General features: G+C 42.4%; 1 protein-coding gene across 5 annotated transcripts in view; it reads right to left on the bottom strand.

Moving 5' to 3' along the window:
- The window catches only part of DCX (doublecortin), a 195,659-nt gene that overhangs the window by 110,988 nt on the left and 60,715 nt on the right, over positions 1 to 23,956 (bottom strand). For 4 of the 5 annotated variants that reach the window (XM_073361180.2, XM_073361173.2, XM_073361174.2 and 1 more), the window contains 2 exons: positions 3,372 to 3,573; positions 1,431 to 1,821 (listed from right to left, as the gene is read on the bottom strand). In XM_073361180.2, the coding sequence (XP_073217281.1) occupies positions 1,431 to 1,794 (364 nt within the window). In that variant the 5' untranslated portion in view covers positions 1,795 to 1,821; positions 3,372 to 3,573. The remainder of the gene's footprint in view (positions 1 to 1,430; positions 1,822 to 3,371; positions 3,574 to 23,956) is intronic. The other variant, XM_073361177.2, reaches the window with a different exon arrangement.

Below are 23,956 nucleotides of genomic sequence, written 5' to 3'. Positions count from 1 at the left end.
CCCTACAGACACTGCACACATCCCCCCACTGCGCAGACACGCCCCTACAGACACTGCACACATCCCCCACTGTGCAGACACGACCCTACAGACACTGCACACATCCCTCCCATTGCACACACACGCCTTACAGACACTGCGCACATCCGCCCCACTGCACAGACACGCCCCTACAGACACTGCACACATCCCCCCACTGCGCAGACACGCCCCTACAGACACTGCACACATCCCCCACTGTGCAGATACGACCCTACAGACACTGCACACATCCCTCCCATTGCACACACACGCCTCTACAGACACTGCGCACATCCGCCCAGTGTGTAGACACACTCCTACAGTCACTGCGCACATCCCCCCACTGCGCAGACACGCCCCTACAGACACTGCACACATCCCCCCATTGTGCAGACATGCCCCAACACTGCGCACATCCCCCCACTGCGCAGACACGCTCCTACAGACACTGCACACATCCCTCCCATTGCGCACACACGCCTTACAGACACTGCGCACATCCCCCCACTGCACAGACACGCCCCTACAGACACTGCACACATCCCCCCACTGCGCAGACACACCTCTACAGACACTGCACACATCCCTCCCATTGCACACACACGCCTTACAGACACTGTACACATCCCCCCACTGAGCAGACACGCCTCTACAGACACCGCATACATCCTCCCCCCCACTGTGCAGACACGCTCCTACAGACACTGCGCACATCCGCCCCAACGTGCGCACACCCACCTAATTTACAGACATGCCCCTAGATACTGCGCACACACACTGCCAACCCACAGACACGCCCCTACAGACACTGCGTACATCCTTCCCATTGCACACACACGCCCCTACATACACTGCGCAGACATGCCTCCCCAACACACAGACACACTGCTCACATTTTGCCACTGCACAGACACACTGCATACATCCTCCTCAATGCAGAGGCTCGCCCCTAGAGACACACGGCACACATCCCCCCAATGCACAGACATGCCCCTACAGACCCAGCTCCCCCCACTCAGACACACCCCTACAGACATGCCTATCCCTATGTACATATTTACCGAATCATCCCTCCAGAGACTCCCCCACCGTCCTCCACACCTCTCAAGCAGACAGGCAGGTACACTCCCTTCAGACAGACACACACAAATTTTATATCCAATTGCCTCATCTTTTTATTTGTATTTTTTATTTTATTTTTTTAGAGCAATAAAACTGCCTACAGTCACCTCCCCAAAGCTCTGGGTAGGCATTCAATAGATACACAATACAGCGGACATGACAGTATCATCTATTGAATGCCAAAGAAATGTGACCTTAGAGTCACATCTGAATGGTGCAGATTAATTTCCCCTCCCCAAACCCCTCCTCACTGCACCATAAAGCCATCAGCATATCATGCTAATTACCTTCTTCCAGTTCATCCATGCTCCCAATCTTTCTGGTCCCATCGATGGTGTAGATGTAGCGAACTCCCTGAGGCAGGTTAATGTTATCAGACAGAGAACGGGTCAGGTCAGCCAGCAAAGCATCAAAGCTTCGGAAGCGGTCGGAGGACACGGCATACACAATCCCCTTGAAGTAGCGGTCCCCATTGCGATAGAAACGCACCTTCTTTGCTTTCTTCTCATTACTCAGTGCCTGTAAGGTCCTGGTTCGGTAGAAGCTACAGTGAGCACTGTGAGTGGGGCTGGGCAATCCATTCATACGTGAGCCTCGCATGTTTCTGGACGTCTTATCTCTTTCGTCAAAGTGTCCAAAATCAAGTTCCATAGTTTGGTGAACCCTAAAGATCTGAAGCTGAGTGGAGGGGAATGGGGAGGAAGGAATGCATATGAGATATTAGACTGATCGAGCCCCAAATCCAGACAGAAATTACATACCCACTAGACCTTGGCTTTTCTTTGAATGAACAGAAGCAGTTTATATTCAAAGTGACCCATGTCCTACCCTGATCTAGCTTCATATCAATTCTGGGGCTGGAGGAGGTAGGGGCATTTTTGGAAATGATCCACCCATTGCAGGGAGGGAAATGTGTTTTTAAATAGCAGCCTGGTTTTAGCACATTTAAGTTCTGTGCAGTTTTGAAGTGTAGTGAATTGAGACTTTGGGCTGATGCATGAAAATTACAAACAAAAAAACAAAAATCCCACCCAAACAACAAAGGCTGGCAATTAATTAAACCTCCCGAGCCTTGGGAGACTTTCCCTGGCAGCAGAGAACAAGCAGATCCCAATGAGGTAGGTTTCAATCTGTAGATTTGCATAAGGAGCAAGAGTATCTGAATGTTTAAAATGAGAATAAACTGGTATTTACGAAAGAACGGTTACATGGGAGTAGCCAGTTTCTTTGTGACAGTCTGTTCAATAAAGGCTAGCAACCAGATACTAAACTCCCCCCACCCAGCTGCCCCCTCCCAGCCCATCAATCACTTTCTGACACCATCCTACATTTCCAAGAAGAAATGACTGAAAATTTTTTCATTGAAATGAGAGTTCGATAAACAATTGTCAATTCATGAACTCTTCCTAGGTTTGTTTCTGGTAATAGGAAGAAAAAAAATTGGGTCTTTTTGTTTGTTGTTTTATTCCCCCTACCCTTAAGGAAGTGATTTAATTGTGGAAATTGTCCCTGTCAAAGTATTCACATCACACCACGGCAAGCACACCTTTCATTGTTCTGATCTGTAATGTATTACAGTGGGAAAGAGAGAGGCAGTTTTATGGGCAAAATACAGAGATTGCGCTGAATTGGAGATCAAACCCAATGATCAGTGATTTTTGTGTTCTCTTTAAACTGAACTTAGTACCAAAAGAACAAACCCCAACCCTATAAAATGGGAAACCTTGCAAAGCTGTCACTCTGGGCAAAACTATTAATATGCAACTCACATATGGTAACAGTGTGTTCATACAAAACAGGAATGGGATTAAAATCCAATGGCTCAGCAATCAGGTACAAACCCTAGGAAAAACTGTTGCTATCATTCTCCCACCCATCAGATTTTTGGGAGCCAGTCCCTTTTTCAGTATTTTACAATTTCACCATGACCCAGGGAAGATCTTATTGTCTCTAACATGTAGCAAAGCAGTAGCGGGTTTTGCAGGCAGTTTTTACATAAACAGCGAGTTGCACATATTTTTTCAGCAGTGCAGATTGTGAGATATGTATTTTAATGTCATGCATAAAACAATGAAATATGCAAGCAACTTTAAACATGAATCAGAGGTTTTAAGGTTTTTTGGAAACTGCAGATGCTGTAATGTACAAAAAGAAAGAGGTTTCTCTTTTCCCTTTGTATGTGACATCTGTTACTTTCTGCATGGAAATCACTCTAAAGCGCTACTCACCGGTTTTCAGCTCGTAGGGTGGAGATGCTGAGAGAAAGAAAACCAGTCTCACTCTGCCTTTGTTGTCTGAGCTCCAAGCAAGAAATTCCTGCCAGGGTGGATGAGACTTCTCCTAGGTCCTAGTGCCTTGTGCACCCCTGAAATGGTAACTTTGCCTCAGTGTTTTTCACCCTGATGATCAATTCTCAGTTTAAAGTTTAATCTGTATTATAAACAAAAAGAACAGATTCATTCCAGTTCTGGTTACATTAATAGCAGGGGTGGGGTGGAGTTAATGGGACAAATCTTGAAGTCATTGCCTTCTGCATTTTTAGGCAAAGCTCCCATTGACTTCATATGATCTAATCATCTGGAAAGCACTAATCATCTAGCCCCAATTTGGAAAAAAAAATGCACTTAGGGTTATGTAGCAGTCTTATAGGGTTTCAGTTGCAGGGGGGGAATGGCTGCAATCCTATAATGTGCAACCAGTTTGGACTTTTGTGTCAAGAAAGTAAGGAAAAGAAAGGCAGAGTTGACAATAGGCAGAGGAGCCTGATTCTTCTCTGATGTTTTTACACTAGTTCATCCTGATTTACACCAGTGTAAGTGAAAAGAGAATTGTGCTCAATGGATCTGCATCTTTTTTTGCCCCATATCATTTTTCTGTGTTACAGAACATCCACGACTAAGCTATTTTTTAGGTGCATACAGGATATAAACCCTCATGCTGAGTACCTAGCATAAACTGACCACTAACTAACAGGAGTAAGAACATCTCTGTAAGTAAACTTTTCCATAACTGTTCACTGTGGGGTTTCTTGCACCTTTTGCTAAACCATCTCATCTGGCACTGGCCACTCTTAGAGATGGGGTACTGGAGTACATGAACCACTGGTCTGAGCCATGTGGCAGCTCTTACAGGTAATCTAAGGGAATAGCTAAAATATGGGTAGCTGTGCGTAAAATTATAATACATATTTCCACAGCAATCTTTAGAAATCTCACCCTAGTGTTTCTGTGTCATCGATGCATATGTCCAAGTGGGATCTGAGGTTTTGCTGATAGTTGATCTGATTAACCTTAAACTAAATAAAAGTTTAGCATTTTGAATGGTGAGCTATATTTCCTGTATCCTAACCAACATCGCTGGTTTATTAATATCCGGACCTAATCCAGAATCATGAGTCCAAATTCCCTTAAATTACAGAAGGTTACAGAGTGGAGTCATTTGATCCAAATCACCCCAACAGATGTGGTTCTGGGTAAATCCCAAACTATTTTTATTCCAATGCAGCAGAAACTTCACAACAGCCAAACATGTCAGATTTCTGTCATTTGAGGCCAAAATAACCAAGAGCCATTACAATCCACTGGCTGCTCTGAGGAAAGACTTGGTGATCTCTGTCAGGTGTCTACACCAGAAAACCAACATGATCATTGCAGTCTCAGTATGTCCCAACCCTGGAAATAAAACAATCTTCTCACCCCCTAGAGGAGGTCTCTCCAAATAAAGGTAGAGCTGCCTGCACGGTGCCGGTTCTGGAGATAATAACTGGCTTCTATTTCCAGCCAATCTGGCACATCCCACTGGTATCACAGTCACATGAAAACTAATTTTATAGACAAAACAAACTGGACACAGATAAAGTCGCTTTGGTCAATACTTTTTTCCAGTGGCATCTGCCCAGAGAGGGAAGAGGCAGTGCTTTAACAAATGACCTAAATGGTTTGCTTGTTTGCTTTGCTATAACTTCTGTAGACTACATTACTGTACCCAATGACAAAAGGTTATTCCCTAATATGAATGTGGCTGTCATTTGTCATTCCCTTTGCCTCTTAAAACTATAGCACACTGCAGGGACCAGTTTTAATTTCCCCCCGGAATGGAAACAAACAAATCATATGAATGGCATTGCAGAATCTGGTTCCTGGTCCTTTTCTACACGGAGGCACCATGACTCTGGATTAAGCCTTGGTGTGGACACCTGGCATTCCTGTGTTCTAATCCTGACTCTGCCACCGGTTTGGTGTGTGGATTTAAACAATTTCCCATGTGCTGATTTGTGCCTTGGAAGGGTTTGAGCTATGTTGCAATCAGACTCTGTTTGATTCAGCCAAACCCTTGGCAAGGTTGCAGTGAGCCTCCCCCATTATATGCTCAGCTAGACCACTGGTGAGGAGTGGTGGAGATAAGGGCACAGCTTCATTCTCACACTGTCTCCTTTCAGGAAACTAGTGCTCATGGAGACAGTAGGAAAGAGCAGGACCTGTGATCCGCAGGCGGGGTTTGGTTGGCCCCTGCACAGGATGCAAGAGGAGGTTGAAACTTCTTGAGCCTTCTCCTTGCCTGCTTCTTCTCCAGCCTGATCCAGCCCTTAATGTCTCTATGCCACAGTTTTCCCATCTATCAAATGGGGCTAATAAATGTCTTACCTACATCAAATGGCTGTTGTGAGGATTAATTAATTAATGTTTGAAAGAGTGCTCTGAAGGTAGGAATCATTATATAAGCATTAAATATTTTCATTTAAAACATGAGGCATAGAATGAGAAAAATAAAGGCTAGAAGAACAGAATACGGTATGCTGTGATGCTTGAGTGCCTTGATAGATAATAAACCAATAATTCCAAATGGTCCATTGTCTCTAAGGCACTCAGGTATGATGGTGATGGGCCAATACAAAGTGCAAAGACAGAGAGATATAACCCAACCAGCCAATTGACTCATAATGCCTCTCATTGTACTGATCTTGAGTTAAATGAGGCTGCATGTGGACAATTCTGAGGCAGGGGATAGGATCTAGAATAGCTTCTTTGGATCATAGCTTTCTGCACACATGAAACCACTAGGGCTGTCAATTAATCGCAGTTAATTCACGTGATTAACTCAAAAAAATTAATCATGATTAAGTAAATTAATCGCGATTAATCGCACGGTTAAACAATAGAATACCAATTGAAATGTATTAAATATTTTTGGATGTTTTCTACATTTTCAAATATATCGATTTCAATTACAACACAGAATACAAAGTGTACAGTGCTCACTTTATATTTATTTTTATATTACAAATATTTGCACTGTAAAAAACAAAAGAAATAGTATTTTTCAATTCACTTAATACAAATGCTGTAGTGCAATTTCTTTATCATGAGTATGGAACTTACAAATGTAGAATTATGTACAAAAAATAAATGCATTCAAAAATAAAACAATGTAAAACTTGAGCACCTACAAGTCCACTCAGTCCTACTTCAGCCAATCGCTCAGACAAACAAGTTTGGTTAAAATTTGTAGGAGATAATGCTGCCCACATCTTGTTTACAATGTCACCTGAAAGTGAGAACAGGCATTCGCATGGCACTTTTGTAGCCGCGTTGCAAGGAATTTATATGCCAGATATGCTAAACATTCATATGCCCCTTCATTCTTCGGCCACCATTCCAGATGACATGCTTCCATGCTGATGATACTCGTTAAAAAAATAAGGCATTAATTAAATTTGGGACTGAACTCCTTGGTGGAGAATTGTACGTCCCCTGGTCTGTGTTACCCACATTCTGCATATATTTCATGTTCGAGCAGTCTCGGATGATGACCCAGCACATGTTCGTTTTAAGAGCACTGTCACAGCTGATTTGACAAAACGCAAAGACGCTACCAATGTCAGATTTCTAAAAATAGCTACAGCACTCGACCCAAGGTTTAAGAATCTGAAGTGCTGTCCAAAATATGAGAGGGATAAGGTGTGGAGCATGCTTTCAGAAGTCTTAAAAGATCGACACTCAGATACGGAAACTACAGAACCCAAAGCACCGAAAAAGAAAATCAACCTTCTGCTGGTGGCATCTGTCTCAGATGATGGAAAGGAACATGCGTCGGTACGCTCTGCTTTGGATTGTTATAAAGCAGAACCTGTCATCAGCATGGACACATGTCCCTTGGTATGGTGGTTGAAGCATGAAGGGACACATGAATTTTTAGCACATTTCAAATGTAAATAATTCACGGTGCCAGCTACAACAGTGCCATGCGAACGCCTGTTCTCACTTTCAGGTGACGTTGTAAACAAGAAGCGGGCAGCATTATCTCCTACAAATTGTCACCAAACCTGTTTGTCTGAGCGATTGGCTGAAGTGGGCCTGAGTGGACTTGCAGGCTCTAAAATTTTACATTGTTTTGTTTTTGAATGCAGTTGTTTTTGTACATAATTCTACATTTGTAAGTTCAACTTTCATGATAAAGAGATTGCACTCCAGTACTTGTATTAGGTGAATTGAAAAATACTATTTTGTTTGGTTTCTTTACAATGCAAATACTTGTAATCAAAAATAAATATAAATTGAGCACTGTATTCTTTGTATTCTGTTGTAATTGAAATCAATATATTTGAAAAGGTATAAAACATCCAAAAATATTTAAATAAATGGTATTCTATTATTGTTTAACAGTGCAATTAATCGTTGGATGAATGGCAATTCATTTTTTAAATCACTTTATAGCCCTAGAAACCACACACACTGCACTGAAAAGATGAAGTACAATAAAATGCACACACCTGCTTGGGACTCCATTACAAGCTTTTTATGCAATATACATTTCCTTTTTAAAATGCTAAAAAATTAAGCAGAACCAGTATTCGCTCCAGCCTGATACCAGGCACTTGCCACTGACTGAGAGACACAATTTCTCTTGCTGATGATAGCAACACTCATCCTGCATGGTACCTCAAATGATTCTATGGATACCTAGGCACTTTTTGTCTATTGGTTCTTCTTTCATCCAGCCACTATTGGAGAAACAAAACATCTCCATAGCCAGCGTCAGTGATGATGAAGAGTCCTTGGGCAAAATTCTTTTATGTTGACGTTGAAGTTATGTTGATGTCAAGAGTAAACTCACAGATCTCAATGGAATTATTCTGGATTTACTCCAGTGCAATTGAGATCAGGATCTGGCCCCAGAGACATCACTGAGCAAACCAACTATGGCAGATGAATGACACCCATTTCTAGGAATACCTTGATGTATCTTTAGACCTGATTTGGATCTTGCTTATAGTGGTTGTACACTGGTACAATTCCATTGGCCTGGATGGCATTACTACTGATTAATACCAGCTTATGTTAGAAAAGAAATCAAGCCCTGTGGCTCCATTAGCTAAATCACTTCAGACAGGGTAAGTGATTGAGAAACTGGGAATACATCTGCTTTCTTCCTATCAATAAATTCATTTAGATAAAAAGGAAGGTTAAATTTAGCTCCTCAGATTAAATTTCCTATTCTAAATTAGGTGAATTATCTTTACCCAAAGCAGCAAACATTGGATCTTTCTGCTGTGTAATTAAATCTGGCTAGAGATGCTGCTTTTGTCCCTAGTGAAGTTCTTTATTGCATGTTGGGAGTGATTCTGATGCTTTTGAAAGTGAGGGAAAGATCAGCAGGTGGGAAGCATATTGTGATTTGCTGCTGTGCAAGCTTCCCCATAGGCACGTAAACCCAATACATCAGTACAATGCATCTAAACTCCCTCATTTACAACACTACCAGCTATTCCAATCTAAGGTCCCCGCTCAGCTCTGCCAGCACACCTCCACCCTCACATCCTTGCTATTCCAAAGAACTTCCTCCAAGCGTGATACATTTTACAATCAGCATCTGATTTAAACTGACAATTATCTGAGGTCTGTCTGCTCTGGATGAGGATTCTAGACAAACTTTTGATAGTGCAATTAAAACTTTCACTGCTAATTTGCTTTAGGAGGAAGCCTGGGGTTGATATTTCAAAGCAAGCCATGGTGCTTTGATACATCTTCCATTAATTTTATTTTTAAATCCCTGTGCCTTCTTTGAAAATTTCATCCTTGAGCTCTTCTGTCAAAGCTTTCAAACACCTATGCCAAGTCTTTCAAAAGTAACTAGTGATTTTGGTTGCCTCTTTTGTTTTGGAGCCCTGTGGTTTTCCAAGGATGGGGATTAAGCAGTTTATGAGAATAAAGGCTCTATTTTGTCTCCAGTTGGCCACTAGTCACTTTTGAAAGTCTTGGTCCTATAGCAAGAACCATTAACATGGTTCTTCAAAGGAACAGATTGCACCTGAAGGAACTATTCTTATGAGAGCTACAAAGTTAAGCTGTTCTGTACCCAGTCCACTGAGCTAATAACTGATTTGGAATTGGCAGTCTTTTACAACATACCATTTGAGATTTATTTTTATAGGGACTATGCCCTCCTTAATGTTATTTAATCATCGGTGTTATAGAGACATGGCTTTCTGCCTTCCTTCCACAGCATTGCTTCACCGTTCCTCCAACCCCAGCAAAATCTCCTCTGTGGAGAGTGTTCAAGCCTTGAGATCAGTGGATTGGGAAAAACAGAGGGTAGGAAGACTTTTTGGTGCATGGTTCACCATAAATATAGGGTACCTCCTCTTGCATACTCTGATGGGGCAGCATCAAGTAGGAGAAACCACAACAGTTCAGCTCAATTGGAATCATTATACCACGGAGGCTGGGGAGGGCCAGGTATGACTTGGAGGAGATTCAGAGAGATAAAGTTTCTGTACGGATGGTCTTGACCTTTGATAGCTCCCCAGAGATCTACTTGTGTCTTGAGGGATGATCATGGTATCCATATGCTAAAATCCCACAGCAGCTGTGGGAAAGGAGGTAAACCTCACTGTCCTGTGATAAAATAATGGAAAGAACACTGTGGGCACAAATTCATTTTGTTTCCAGTCACCTTCACAGGATTAACCCACATAGGAGACAATATAGCCCATAGCGTCTTGGTTAAAAGCACGATCATCATCATAGCCAATTGTGGGTGAAGCATTAAAATAAACGTCAACCCACAAGAAGAATGCCTCTCATGCTAAACTGTGCACTGGTCCTTGCCCCTATTGCAGACACAAATCCCCCACAACTAACAAATCCTTCCCATCCTTCCCAGCTGAAAAGAAGTTCCCTGCAGGGTGAAAAAAACACATTGAATGGACAGATCTAGCACCAGGTCCTGAGTGTTGTCACACTCAGCAGCTGGGTTACACAAGCAAAGTTCCATGGTAGCTAATAACCCGGCATTTCACTTCAAAATCCTGAAAGGTAGATTTGCAAAGCTTGCTGAATCCTGTGAAAATCACTGCAGACATAACCCTCCAGAAATTGTCAGTATGTTTTTAGCTGACCCAACTGCATGTGATCAATCCAGGTCATACTGGATGGGTTTCCAGAACATCCACTTTCCAGGACAGCCAGGTGTTCCTCCGATGACGTTGCCTATTGACTGTACTGTGCAGTGTTTAGAAAGCTCTTTGAGTTCCATGAATAGAAAAGCCTCTCCTAAAGTAAAGCATAATTTGAAATTACCAACTGATTACATGATTCCCAGACACTCACAAAACTCCTGCAGAATGTAAGATGGATTTAAAGGATTCTTTCCCAAAGAAATATTAAATACAGGAAAGGAAAATCCCATCAAAGCCATCAGAAGGGATCATGTCACACTCAGGCTGGAAATGCAAGATGCTTCCCCAGCTAAGTACCATCAGTCACCATTTTGTAACACTGATAATGCATTCTGTATGAAGAGGCCTGAACAACCTTTCTTATAGCTAAGAGATCATGACAATGGGCTAATACAGAAATGCATTTATTGTTACAAGAGATATGTCTCCAGTAAATACACATCCTTATATCCATGTAATCACAAAGAGTCCAACAAAGGTTGCTGTATCAGTCACATTAATTATTCCAGGCAAATATCTTCTACAGGACAGAAATCAAGAGCTTTCAAATGAAAATGACATATTGGCATGTCCTTCAGTTTATCCAGCTCATTGCTAAAACCTCAACAAAACCCAAAGGCCCCATTTACTACTCCAGACAAATAATGGTATGTTACAGCATGCCAGCATATAGTCTATGACTTTAACCATTGTTGCATGGTGTGCTTCTATCACAGTTTCTATATGTCAGCAGTAGAGATGGGCTTGAACCAAAACCTTCAATCTAAGCCCTCCTGTACTTTGAGGGTCTTCCAAAATTGGCTTCTGTTCTAAATTTTGAGGTTCAGACTCATGTCCTTTGTTAGTATTCTTAGTAGGGGTATTACACTAGACTGAGGATCCATTGTGCTAGGCTCTGTTCAAACATATATAGTAAGGAAAAGGTCCCTGCGCCAAAGTGTTTATAATCTACATACACAAGACAGACAAATATAAGAGTAAGGAAGGAAAATACACATGTTATGGAGAACTGAGATTAAGTGATTTGATCAAGGTCACACAGCCAGAAACTACAGTTAGATCTCCTCAGTCCCACTCCAGTACCTTAACCACAAGCCCAGCTTTCCTATCGCCAATCAAGAGAGGAGGATGTGTGACTAAGTTGGCAGATATCAGAACTGTGAGCCAGCTGCTTGAGTGTTAATTCCAACTCTGAAAATGATGCCTTCTCTGGCTTTGGTGAAAGACTTATTATTTGTTGTTTTTGAGCTCTGACACCACACCTGAAACAAAAGGCAGAACTGTCTCTCCGTTTCCCCATCTGTAAAAAATGCAGATGATAAAAAGTACCTGCTTCTCAGGTATGCTATGAGAATTAGCATTCATAGCACTTAGATCAAATTTTGTCCAAGCACTAACAATTCCTAGCATTGTAAGTAGGTGGAACTCCCACCTGGCTCCAGAATATATACACTGGATAAGGTCCAATGTAGCCCCTTTCTGAGCATTGCCTTTATTGTTAACAGAAATAGCTTGGCTGTTTTTCGGGTTTCCCAGCAGATCTACTTTGTTATTACCCCTAATTCCTTCTGCCTCCAGATGGCTCTTACCCCTTTTATATTTCTAAATTGTGGGAAACTAGACCCACCTGATATAATCTTAGACTAAGAATACTTTTGCATTTCTTTGCAGGGTTCAAACTCCTGACATCAGGCTGACTCAATAAAAGAAACCTGCATCCTTATGCAGGCGCCAAAAATGTGTCACCCTATTATAAACACTTATAAAATCCTTTACAAACGTGGGTCGGGTCCAGAAGTGATGTGTATGGTGGTGTAAAATTTAACTCTTACTAGATTCCCTAAGGGCTACTAGGATGATTGGCAAAATGGAGAACCTACCTTACAAAAGGAGACTTAAGGAGCCTGGCTTATCTAGCCTAACCAAACGAAGGCTGAGCGGAGATATGATTGCTCTCTATAAATATATCAGAGGGATAATTACCAGGGAGGAAGAGGAGTTATTTAAGTTAAGGGCCAATGTTGGCACAAGAACAAACGGATATAAGATGGCCATCAATAAGATTAGGCCTGAAATTAGACAAAGGTTTCTAACCATCAGAGGAGTGAAGTTCAGGAACAGCCTTCCAAGGGTAGTAGTAAGATTGAGCTTGATAAATGTATGGAGAGGATGGCGTGATGAGACTGCCTACAGTGGCTGAGCCATTAGCGATTAGCAAATGTCTCCAATGGCTGGAGATGAGACACTAGAGGGGGAGATCTCTGAGTTACTACAGAGACTTCTCTCACAGGTATCTGGCTGGTGGGTCTTGCCAAGATGCTCAGGGTCCAACTGATCACCATAGTCGGGGTCAGCAAGGAATTTTCCCCAGGTCGGAATGGAAGAGATCTGGGTTTTTTTGACTCGCTCTGCAGTGTAGGGCATAGGTCACTTGCTGATTTGAACTAGAGTAAATGGTGAATTCTCTGTAACTTGAAGTCTTTAAATCATGATTTGAGGACTTCAGTAATTCAGACAAAAGTTATGGGCCTAATACAGGGTGGGCGAGATTCTGTGGCCTGCTGGTCCCTTCTGGCCTTAAAGTCAATGAGCCACTCACTTACTGATGTGTGAATGAGTGGTGTAATTTACGTGTGTTTTAATTTGCATGAGTCAGAATTTAAGGGCAGAAGGGACCGGCAGATCATCTAGTCTGAGTTCCTGTATATCACAGGCCACCACCATCACCCGTCGCCTGCACACGACATCCAACAACCACAATTAGACCAAAGTGTTACCGCCCACAGGAGACTCGATTGGAGCCACAGGAAGAGAATAGGAGGGACCAAGGTGCACCAGTACTTGAGGCCCCCACAGTGCCAGGGAAATACTTAAATGAGATACCAGATAATCCAGGCAAGTGACCCGCACCCACAAGCTGCAGAGGAAGGTGAGAAAACCCCAAGGTCACTGCCAATCTGACCTGAGGAAAATCCCTTCCCAAACCCACAAATGGCAATCAGTTAGACCCTGAGCACATGAGCAAGAACTATCCAGCCAAGCAGCTGAGAGAGAGAATGCTCAGTGTCACATCAGAGCCTGGGCCTTCTCCATCCAGAGTCACATCTCCAGCCGCAGCCACTCCTGATGCTTCAGAGGAAGGAGATTTAAAAACCAAAAAGAAGCAAAAAACAACCACCAGAATATATTAGGGGAAAAGAATCCCTTCCTGACACCTGCCAGTGGCCAGCTGAAATCCCAAAGCCTGCGTTTTTAAGAACATAAGACACAAACTGCGAGTGAACTTCCAGGCTACTGAGCGAAGCCCCCTATCATCATAAGCAACCCTACCATACAATTGCACTCATAAATTTGGCCAGCTGGGAGAAGGTGTAACTTACAGTAAGATATTTAACTTAAATATTCTTTCCGTGTTCTAATGTTAGTTGTTCCCTTGATACACTCCACTCTTCTGGCCCCTTGATCTGTGAGTTACACCAGTTTAGACTCAGCATGCCAAATTCAGAAGTGATGCGTAAAGGGATTTATAGATTACATGTTAATAAATTGGTGTGAGTAAATACCTACTGTAAATCTAAGGGCATATAAGTAGGTGTAATACACACATTGGGGGCAGGAAGAAGGGGTCACTTACACTGTCTTAGACTCCCCCTAGCCTAACTCAGATTCATCTTTGAATATGGCCCATTAATAAGGCCCTACTTAACTTGAGGTACTGCAGAAATTGTGGATTCCACAATATTAGGCTTCTCGCAGTTTTGGCAGTGGGAACCCCACTGTGCACGGGACTGAGAGCAGGTGCCCCGACCACCATGGGGCTGAGAGCAGGAGCCCACACTGACACCTCAGGGCAGCTGCTGACAGCCTGGAGCCCCTGCTGCCAGCCCCAGGTGGCCGGTGCACCTGCTCTCAGCCCCATGCACGGTGTGCTCCCACTGTCAAAACCGCAGAGAAGCCTAATATTGTGGAATCCACAATTTCTGCAGCTGTGAGCCCCGTGTTCCTGCTCTCAACCCCAGGTGGCTGACAACAGGAAATAACAACAAAGGAATAATGGACTTTATTACCGCAAATAACAAGGTCCACTCCTGCTTTTCCGCAATTTTCCATGGCTTCTCTGCAACGCAGCCGCAATTTTTTGACAACCATCCCCCATTTCAAGTAGGGCCTTACCCATTAATTATTTAAGCCTGAGAGCACCCTTCTGAAGTGGGCAAAAAGGATCATCATCATCCTATTTTACAGATGAGGAAACAGAGATACAGGGAGATTTAAACACTTCTTTAAGGCTACATAGAAAGTCAGCAGCAGGGCAGGGATCAGAGCTTGGGCACTACTGGTTTCAGTGCTCATTCCAATACATCACATAGCCTCTGTAGTCTAGCCTACTAAATATACTCTCCAGGCACATACTATAGACGTGTGTGTTTACTTCTGTCTCTCTCTCACACACACATTGCATATGTATGATGTTAATCTCAGGCCCATGTCTTTTATTAGTAATAATGCCGGGTAATCATATATATGATCGAATGCACACTCTTTATTGAGAACATCACTTGCAATGAAGTCTGACCATGCCATGACTTGTGAGTCTCAGCCAATACATATCCTCTGGCCTCTAGACTGAGAATATGGGTGCCAGAAACTCCCAGGACAGCAGTAAGGCCCTGAGGAATCCTGTCTGTTGGCAGGAGATGAGTAATCAGTAGTTGAAGTGCAGATTCTGGCTGAGCTCAGCTGTTGTGCAGAGGCACCGGGCTGTCAGCTACATAGTAAGAATAATTGTAATTCAGCTTGGCCACCTCCTTTTACCAGCAGTAACAGCTGAGAAATCGAGGCTGATCGAAAAGGCTTTTGCATTCTGTAAGCAAGCAAAGAGCGGACTTGGGGAGCTGGAAATAGGGCTTTTGTGTGCACGTTTTACCATATGGAAGGGACTTTATTTTATTCTTTATTTGCCCTTGAACTTTACAATGAATTGTGCTAAGTGCCTGGATTTCTGTATCAGGACTGTAGAAAACCAGCGATTCTGTATCCCATTGTTCTATTATCTCCTCACACATCATTTATCTGTGAATAAGGGGGAGCTGGTAAGTATCACTCAACCTCAGCATTAAAATTCAAAGTCGATAAATATAATAAATAAAAATACTGTTTAGTCATTCAAATTAAAAGGAAAAAAATCTCTCTCCTTTTCGAAAATTTCACCCTTTATCTGCTCAAAATATCTCGTGCAAATTAAAACACATGAGCACATTTACAGACCATGGATGTTTAATGATGAATTGACATTTGCAGCTTGCCCATCTGCAATCTCTTCATCTAGAAAAATAAAGTCTTCTAAGCAAATTGCAGAGAGAATAAATGCTAAGCAATACCAGAACCACAAAGCCAGAGAGACATCTTTGCTCAGCCATTCACTGGTACAAACAATAAGCAGGGTTGCCTTTGTCCAGAAACCAGGTTAGTTCTGCAAGAGCCAAATCCTGCATTAAACTGGCCCAAAGGCACCTGGTTTCCATTCTGCAAAAACTTTGCTGAACCAACAAAATGCTGGAAATAGATGTGTTTGTTTGTTGCTTCCAAATAAATATTGTGAAATAATGTAGCAGGAATAAACTAATAGGAGCATGGTTGGGACTTGAGATTTGCATGTAGAAGAGGGATTGTTTGCATCCTTAGTAACCATCCCCTTCCTAGCGTTCAAACCAGATTCATACAGGAGGAGGCTGAGGACAAGGACACCTCTTCTCACTCCTCTTCACAGAGGAGGAAAGCACCTTTTAAAAATATTTCTTTTAGGCTTTCCACTCTTTTTCTTAGGGAAGGGTCTGAAGAAGTCAACGAGGATTAACAGGCATCGATTATGGCCGACAGGCTTCTTTACTTATCAAATTCTCAAGTTTGAAGAAGGAGAGAAACTGGTGTCTGTGGCTCTTTCCACATGGAATCCCCATGATCTGAACACAGGGAAGCCCTGGGGGGAAATATTATTGTGTGAGCAGTGTATCACACAAGCACACGAGCGTCTCACATGAACCAGCACTGTTGGAGAGATTTCCATGGCATTAGGTGTTACTGGGGTAAGAACAGTGTTTAGGGAATCCATGTGCAGCACATTCATTGGCCCAGTAGACTTGCAGAAGCTAAAGGGTTCTGCTTCAGCCATACCCCTACCTTTATACATGGCTCCAATGACCTGTGACCCTCACTCTCTCGTAGAATAACCCCACGTCTTTGGAAGCCCAAGTCCCTTGTCAGTATGGTCACCTCCTGAAAGGAGCCAGCAAAAGCCCATCCTCTCATGGTGTGAGGAGACCTCCCTGGTTGCTGATGACAGGTTACTTGTGGGGCTCTTGTAATTGTCACAACTGGAATGTGGTCAGAGCAGGAGTCAAGCCAGATCTGGATACCAGAATCTGAGACTGGCCAGAGGGTACACTGGGAATCGGGGTCAAGAGGTAAGCTAGGACAGGATACTGGGAGGTCAGTGTCAGGCAGCAGGAGCAGGTAGCACAGGAAAGGCAGTCCTATGCAGGGACAAATCCAGTAGATTGGACAACTTTCGGTGCCTCTGCTTGGTTTAAATAGAAACAGGGAACCAATCAGGTCCCAGGACTGGAGTCCTCTGCTGTTGTTGAGCTTTGAGTTCCAGCAACTGTTCACAAGTCACTGGGTGGCTGGTCAGAACATGCAGCTGCCTAAATGCCCTGTAGACCAGCATTCAAGACTGCTGAATGGGCAGCCGGTAACCCAGTCAGAGCATGTGGTGACTGGCTTGCCCTGGTGTTGAAGCATTGATTGCTCTAATCTATTTTCTTGCTGAGATCCATTTGTCCATCCTCCCACAGGAGTGGAGAGGAGAACGGAAGGGCTGATGAAGGTCCACAGCCTTCCCTAGGATTCCTGAGCAGAACTGCACACTAAGCTGTTGCTGAAGACAGCTGTTTTTCTATTACATCTACAACAATTGATTTAAATCTCTGATAAACTGTCATCTGATCTTCTTAGAACTCATGTTTTCCCCTCTATTTTTTTAATGCATGTGGTATTTTCAAGAGGTGAGAGATGGCTTGAGGCAGAAGCTCCTCTCCTAGTCTGCAGAGTGAAATCAACAGTGAAGCCTATGGCAGGGGGTCCTCTTGCTTCATTAAGACACCTACCTTTGACTCGAAGGAGAGAGACATCTTCTCAAGCAGGGAGAGAACGAATTCTTCATGGGAGCCTATTTGTTAACCTTTTTGGCAAAAATGACATCCCTTTTTAGAACATCTGCAGTCAACTGGAAACCTGGCTTATCGTCAAACTTCTGAGTGGGGAGAAGAGCTTGACAGATGGCCTGGATGTTTCCTGAGCTAAAAGATCCGTGGGGTGATGCAGTAAGCTCCAGGGTGATTACCTCAATGCTATAACTCTTCTCATTTAGAATATCTGGATTACATTTGTGAAATTCTCCATGTGCAAAAATTAATAATTCTGTTGCCTGCTCATTTTTTCTTCCTCCTCATAAAATAAACCCAAATGGAAAAATTTGCAAACCAAAAATGTAATTACCCAGGATAGTAGGAATGTGCACACGCCAAAATAGCTGTGCCAATGCCTCTGAATTCTGAGATGTTTTGGATCAGGAAGTGGATCAGAACTTCACTGCCGGTCCCTGTCTCTCTAGTGAGCCTAAAACCGGAATGCAAACACCCACAGATCCTAGGGGAGTTCAAATCTGAACCCAGGCTTTGTGCCTCAAAATCATCTCTGCAGAAAATGAGTATGAGGTAGATTAGCTGTTAGGGTTAAGCATGTGCATATATCCCATTCAATTAATGGGCCTGATTCTCCATTCCTACTGAACCTAGGGGAAAAGCTAGCTGCTTAACTGATATTCAGAGTCAGTTCTAGACTCTGATTATTGTGGGGGAGATGAATGGGTATTTTGGGGCCCCTGGGTGTTGCTATTTAAAAAACAAACAACTTTCCAGGAGTCTGGGAGCTAGTTAGACTCCTGGAAAATCTCAGATTTTCATAGATTCAGGATTGTGTTACACCTTTGTCTGCTAGATTAAAGAACTCATTATCAAATATTTGTTCCTGTGTATATGGTAATAAATTGTGATCAAGTCAGCCTTTAACCTTCTCTTCGTTAAGCTAAATAAATTAAACTCCTTAAGTCTATCACTACAAAGGATGTTTTCTAATCCTTTCATCATTCTCATTGATCTTCTTTGAACCGTTTCCAATTTATCGACATCCTTCTTGAATTGTGAACACTAGAATTAGATGCAGTACACCAGCAGCAGTTGCAGGGAACCAAATACAGATGTAAAATAACCTCTCTGCTCCTACTTGATCAGCTGCTTATCCACCTCGACCCCCAAACCTTTCTCAGAGTCTCTGCTTCCCAAGATAATGTCCCTCATCCTGTATGTGTGGCCTACAGTCTTTATTCCTAGATGTATATATTTACATTTAGCTGTATTAAAATGCATATTGTTTGCCCACACTCAGCTTACCAAGTGATCCAGATTACTCTGTATCAGACCTGTCCTCTTATTTTTTTATTATACCCCCAATTTTTGTGTCATCTGCAAATTTTATCAATAATGATTTTATGTTTTCTTCCAGGTCACTGATAAAAATGTTAAATAGTGTAGGGACAAAAACTAATCCATGCAGCACCCTTATTGGAAAGACACCCACTTGATGTGGATTCCCTGTTTACAATTACATTTTGAGACCTTTCAGTTAGTCAGTTTTTAAGAGTTTCAAAAAGAAAAATTTAGCTTCCGTGTCAGTATCTTCTGACTTATAATTGATATGAAGGACTAATACTCTCCAATCTGCTGCTGTTCTACTGCTTTACATTGGATAACTTAGTATATATTTTTGCCTTTCTGACTATAATGTGAGGCCCTTGAAGATCGTTTAGGGTGGCAAATGTCCCCTTTGCCTCCCCGGTAGTGCAGAGCCTGTTGATCTAAATCAGGAGTAAGTTAGCTGAACTTAATGCTGTTGTAATGACATAATACTGGTATAGATCAGAATCTTGTCCAGTCTCTTGTGATCAAAACCATGCTTCATCTTGCCTCCTTATTGCATGTTATTAGATATGTGTCTAAATAAACTCTTGGTCTCCCATTTCTTTGTCCACATATGTGTTACAGACAGTGCTTACTTTTCCTTTTGCTTGTTTCTAATGAATCCTTGAATTCCACTCAGGGGAAAGATTGACTGGAGGGATTTATTCACCCAACTCCAGCCCCAAAGCCACGAGTGTGGAAACAGGACATTTTCAGAAATACTAACTAAACCTTAATTGAAAACAGTGCCCTGTATTTTATTTATTTCAAGGGTCAGAGCATGAGTTTGATTTTCATGAACTTTGCAAACAAGCCGCAGAAAAGTTTGGGTCAGTTTGTTTGCTTTCCCTTAACATCAGATAGACTGAGGTAGGTTAATGATGGACTGCTCCACTGAATCATTATTTCATTCTGTTTTCAACTAGAAAACCCAACAGTTAGTTGGCTTAGATTACTCTTTCACTTATTAAGTGAAAACACAGCCTCTCAGTTTTTCAGTGTATTCCGTATAATTATTAATCAAAAAAGAAATACATGTATATAACATTCTTTCCGAATATTTTCTATCTGATGTGAATTTAAAGCCCACACCACATTTTAAGTGGCATCGCTTTTTCTTGTATGTCACCAAAGCATACTCCTTGCTGTGAACATTGTGGTCAGTCTTTGATGTCTGGTGATGTTATAAACCAAAATGAGACCATACCTCACAATTAGAGATTGCTCAAACCCTCTTGTTCTTTGGGTGGAATTTGGGGATCTTTGATTATGAAACACATCTTCAACCAATTGTTATGAAGGGCAGCCCTCATTTGAGAACCACACAATCCTGCTGTTATCTCTCCATACAAAAATATTATTACCCTAAAGGCATCATCATTTTAAATCACCTAGTTTTATGGTGTCTCTCAATTTGGGAAACCATGTTTCCTCTCTCCTTTCCTGTATCATTTCCCACATCTGAGTCATGGCAGGAAAAGAGGTACACAGAGGGGTGTGCTGTGTTGTTGGTAGTGTGTTTCATAATCATGGAATGATAGTGGCATAGATTAGGATCATGTATCTCAATGACTCTTGCATCCCTATCATACAATGTCGCATAACAATAAGAAATGATCTTCTTGACCTCTTTAGCAGATGCCTACCTCTCTGGCTTTCAGGAAATGACCCAGGAAAGCATGTGGGCCAGGGGCTGCCTGGAACAAATGAAGCATACAAGTAGCATGATTCTTCGTTGAATTTCAAATGGATGGAAAAATGTGCAGAATGCACAAGTGATGGCTGATGGTGAGGCTGTGGAGTAAATGCTTTTATTTTACAACTCTCATGAATGCCATGTCTATGTGCTATTCCTTTCTGTGCTATGCATCTCTAAGAAGGCAATGGTGCCATCCTGTGGTGAAGCAGAGAATCAATGACTAGTGTAATAAAATTTTACTTTTAAAGCTGATCAGATTGTGCCTGGACCTTGCATGGATCTGCAAGTGGTGGAAGAGCACAAGGGATCTTCTCCCCATTTGTATCTCCAGACACAACTGGGGTCACAATGCTCTCCTTAGTACAGCGACTGCTCCCTCCCACTACCTCAGATTGGGTCAGGAAGAGGCAGGGCCCTGGTCCTGGCCTCCAGTTCCCACCAACCCCACTGCACTGGCAGTAGAGCAGATCTTCTCAAGAGGTGATGCACACCAGAGAACTTCAGATGCCCTTGTACCATTGTAAGGCAAAATGTCATTCAAAGGTCCCCCTGCGGCAAAGTGGGCCCCCCACTTTAATGGCCCAATTAGGCCCAATTAGAATCTGAAAGTACAGCTCCAGTACTGACCAGCATAGAGAGATTGCTACACTGCATCACAGCACTATTGAAGAAGTGCCTGTATTGAATTGTCCTACTTAAAGCAATGAAGTTTATCTCAAAAGTGATAATTCACTAAGATCAAACCATACAGTTCCATTATTTAAAAAAATGCTGATAACCAGGCCAACATGGGATAGGTGTGTGTAATACATAAATAAAATACACTTATGAGGAGTCTGATAGATCTTATTCCCATACGATTCATAAAATAAATGCACACAGCTATAATAATTAATTCACCATAATTAATAATAAACAAGAGTTTTAAAAGGATATGAACTCCCATGCACCAAGGCACAGGGCAATTGTGACTGTTGGGGATTAGGAAGAAATTTCCCCCGGTGGCATAACTGCTTATTGCAGGGTTTTCTGTGCTTTCCTAAGAATCAGTAGGTCTCACCATTGTCAGAGACAGGATACTGGACTAGGTGGACAACTGGTCTCATCCAGTAGGGCAATCCCTACGTCCCTATACTCCTGCTTACTTGTGCTTGGATGTCTCTTAGTAGATTAAGAGAAATTGCTTGCTGTGTAGGTTTGTCCTTACCAGCAGTTTACCATTCAGTGCGTGTGGTGGGGGGTGAAAGAGACATATCCGATGACCCCATAGGCTGCATTTCCTCCCTCAAACTTCATTCTGGGCTCGCCCAAACTTTTTGCCATTTTCACAGTATCTTTTAATGTCCCCTTACTCCCAGAATCAATCAGTGTCCTCATTTATAATATACTGTTCAAACACCTTTCTCTTAAAAGTTGCCTTGTCCTGTGTATCTTTTCTAGTATTGTCCTTCACCTGGAGCGGGGCTTTACAAAGCAGAAAATGGAGTCACTCAGTACAGTACGGTGATCCACAAATGGCAGGCCACCAACCATGCATTTTATTTATTGCAAAGATCCATTTCCCCATCATGTCCAATCTGCTGTCACTCTTACGATGCAGCCAGAAAACTACTGGATGTCCAAAATGTCACTACAGCAATGCAAACTTCCTGACAGGTCATGAACTTAAAACAAGGAGATCCTTTTGGAACTGGATCTGCAATGATACATTGTCCTAGCTGAGCAGTTGAATGAGAAACAAACACCTGTGGGGACACTTCACAGATGTGCCTTCAAGGGGCATCCACAATGAACTCCCTGAGGAACTGCAATCAAAGAGGAATATAGGGCTTGATTCTCCTCTCATGCTGGTGTAAAACAGGACTATCTCCATTTACTTCAGTGGGATTGTTCCTGATTCACACCATTATAAGTGAGAGGCAAATCAGAGTCAATGCATTCATTTATGCTCTATGAAAGGCCAGTACAACTGAGGGTACCGGAAACAAAGCTGGATTTTTATTCAGGAAACAACACATTCCTAAATGTTTTGTTACTACGGCATAACATTTGGTTACAAGAGATACAGAGTTTACCAACACTTACAGTTGCTGGTACACTTGTTGAGATCTCAGATAGACTCTGTGTGGCTAACAGTCAGGGCAGAAAAATATTGGAGAGAAGAGAAATCAAGTACTCAGCAAGCGCACGGTTTTCTTTTTTTACCCTTTCAGACTCCTGACTCATCCTAATTTTCTGGACATCTCTGACCAAGTGAGATTACACGAGTCAGGCTTCCTCGATTGGTTTCAATTAAATATACCTCACTTTGGAATCCCGCTCTGTTGGTCCTGGGAGCATTTTAGCTAGATTCATAAAGTTGCTCTGTCCCTTGCTGCTGGAAGTAAAACAAGTTCCTTTGAGATCCCTGATGTCAATGTTCGTGATTCTTGTGTTCTCCCCAGCTTACAATGAATTGGAATGCAATGTGCTGAGCCATTTTTCTTGGACACAAAAAGGGGAGCCAAAACTTTCAGATGTGGGTGCTTAAATTAGGGACCTAACACTATATTTAGCACTGAAATAAGTGGCTTGAATTTCAGAACTGCTAAGCAGCCTGATCTCCAATTTGGCCTGAGCATTTATCTCCCTATTTCATGTGCAGACTTTCAGATGGACAAGGAATTAGAACAAGAATTAAGAATAAGGAAAACAAACATACAACAGAAATCTCATGCTCTGTCCCAGGCAATACATGAATGTCAAGCTAACGTCTGAGAACACTCACAGTGATGTCAACCCAAAGTAACTCCATTGAAGTCTTTCCATCTCTTGGACTCGCCTTACTGTTTCTTGTTTTTTTCCCCAGAGGATTGTGCTAGATTTCTATGGCTGTAAAGAGCCTTTGCTGGGCATTGATATGGAAAGGCTGGAGGGCTATGGACAAGGCAGGCAATATACCATACTGGCTGACAGCTTTAAAACACTGGCTGCCAGTGATATTAGTCTTTGACTACAGAGAGAGGTATATAAGTGGAATTCTCACACTCCCCAACTTTTTCTGCAGCCCAAATGCAATAAATGCTTGCTCTCTCTCTCTTA

This window comes from Lepidochelys kempii, chromosome 9 (genome assembly GCF_965140285.1).
Source record: "Lepidochelys kempii isolate rLepKem1 chromosome 9, rLepKem1.hap1, whole genome shotgun sequence".
Lineage (NCBI taxonomy): Eukaryota > Metazoa > Chordata > Testudines > Cheloniidae > Lepidochelys > Lepidochelys kempii.
This window is presented reverse-complemented; position numbering and strand designations above follow the sequence as displayed.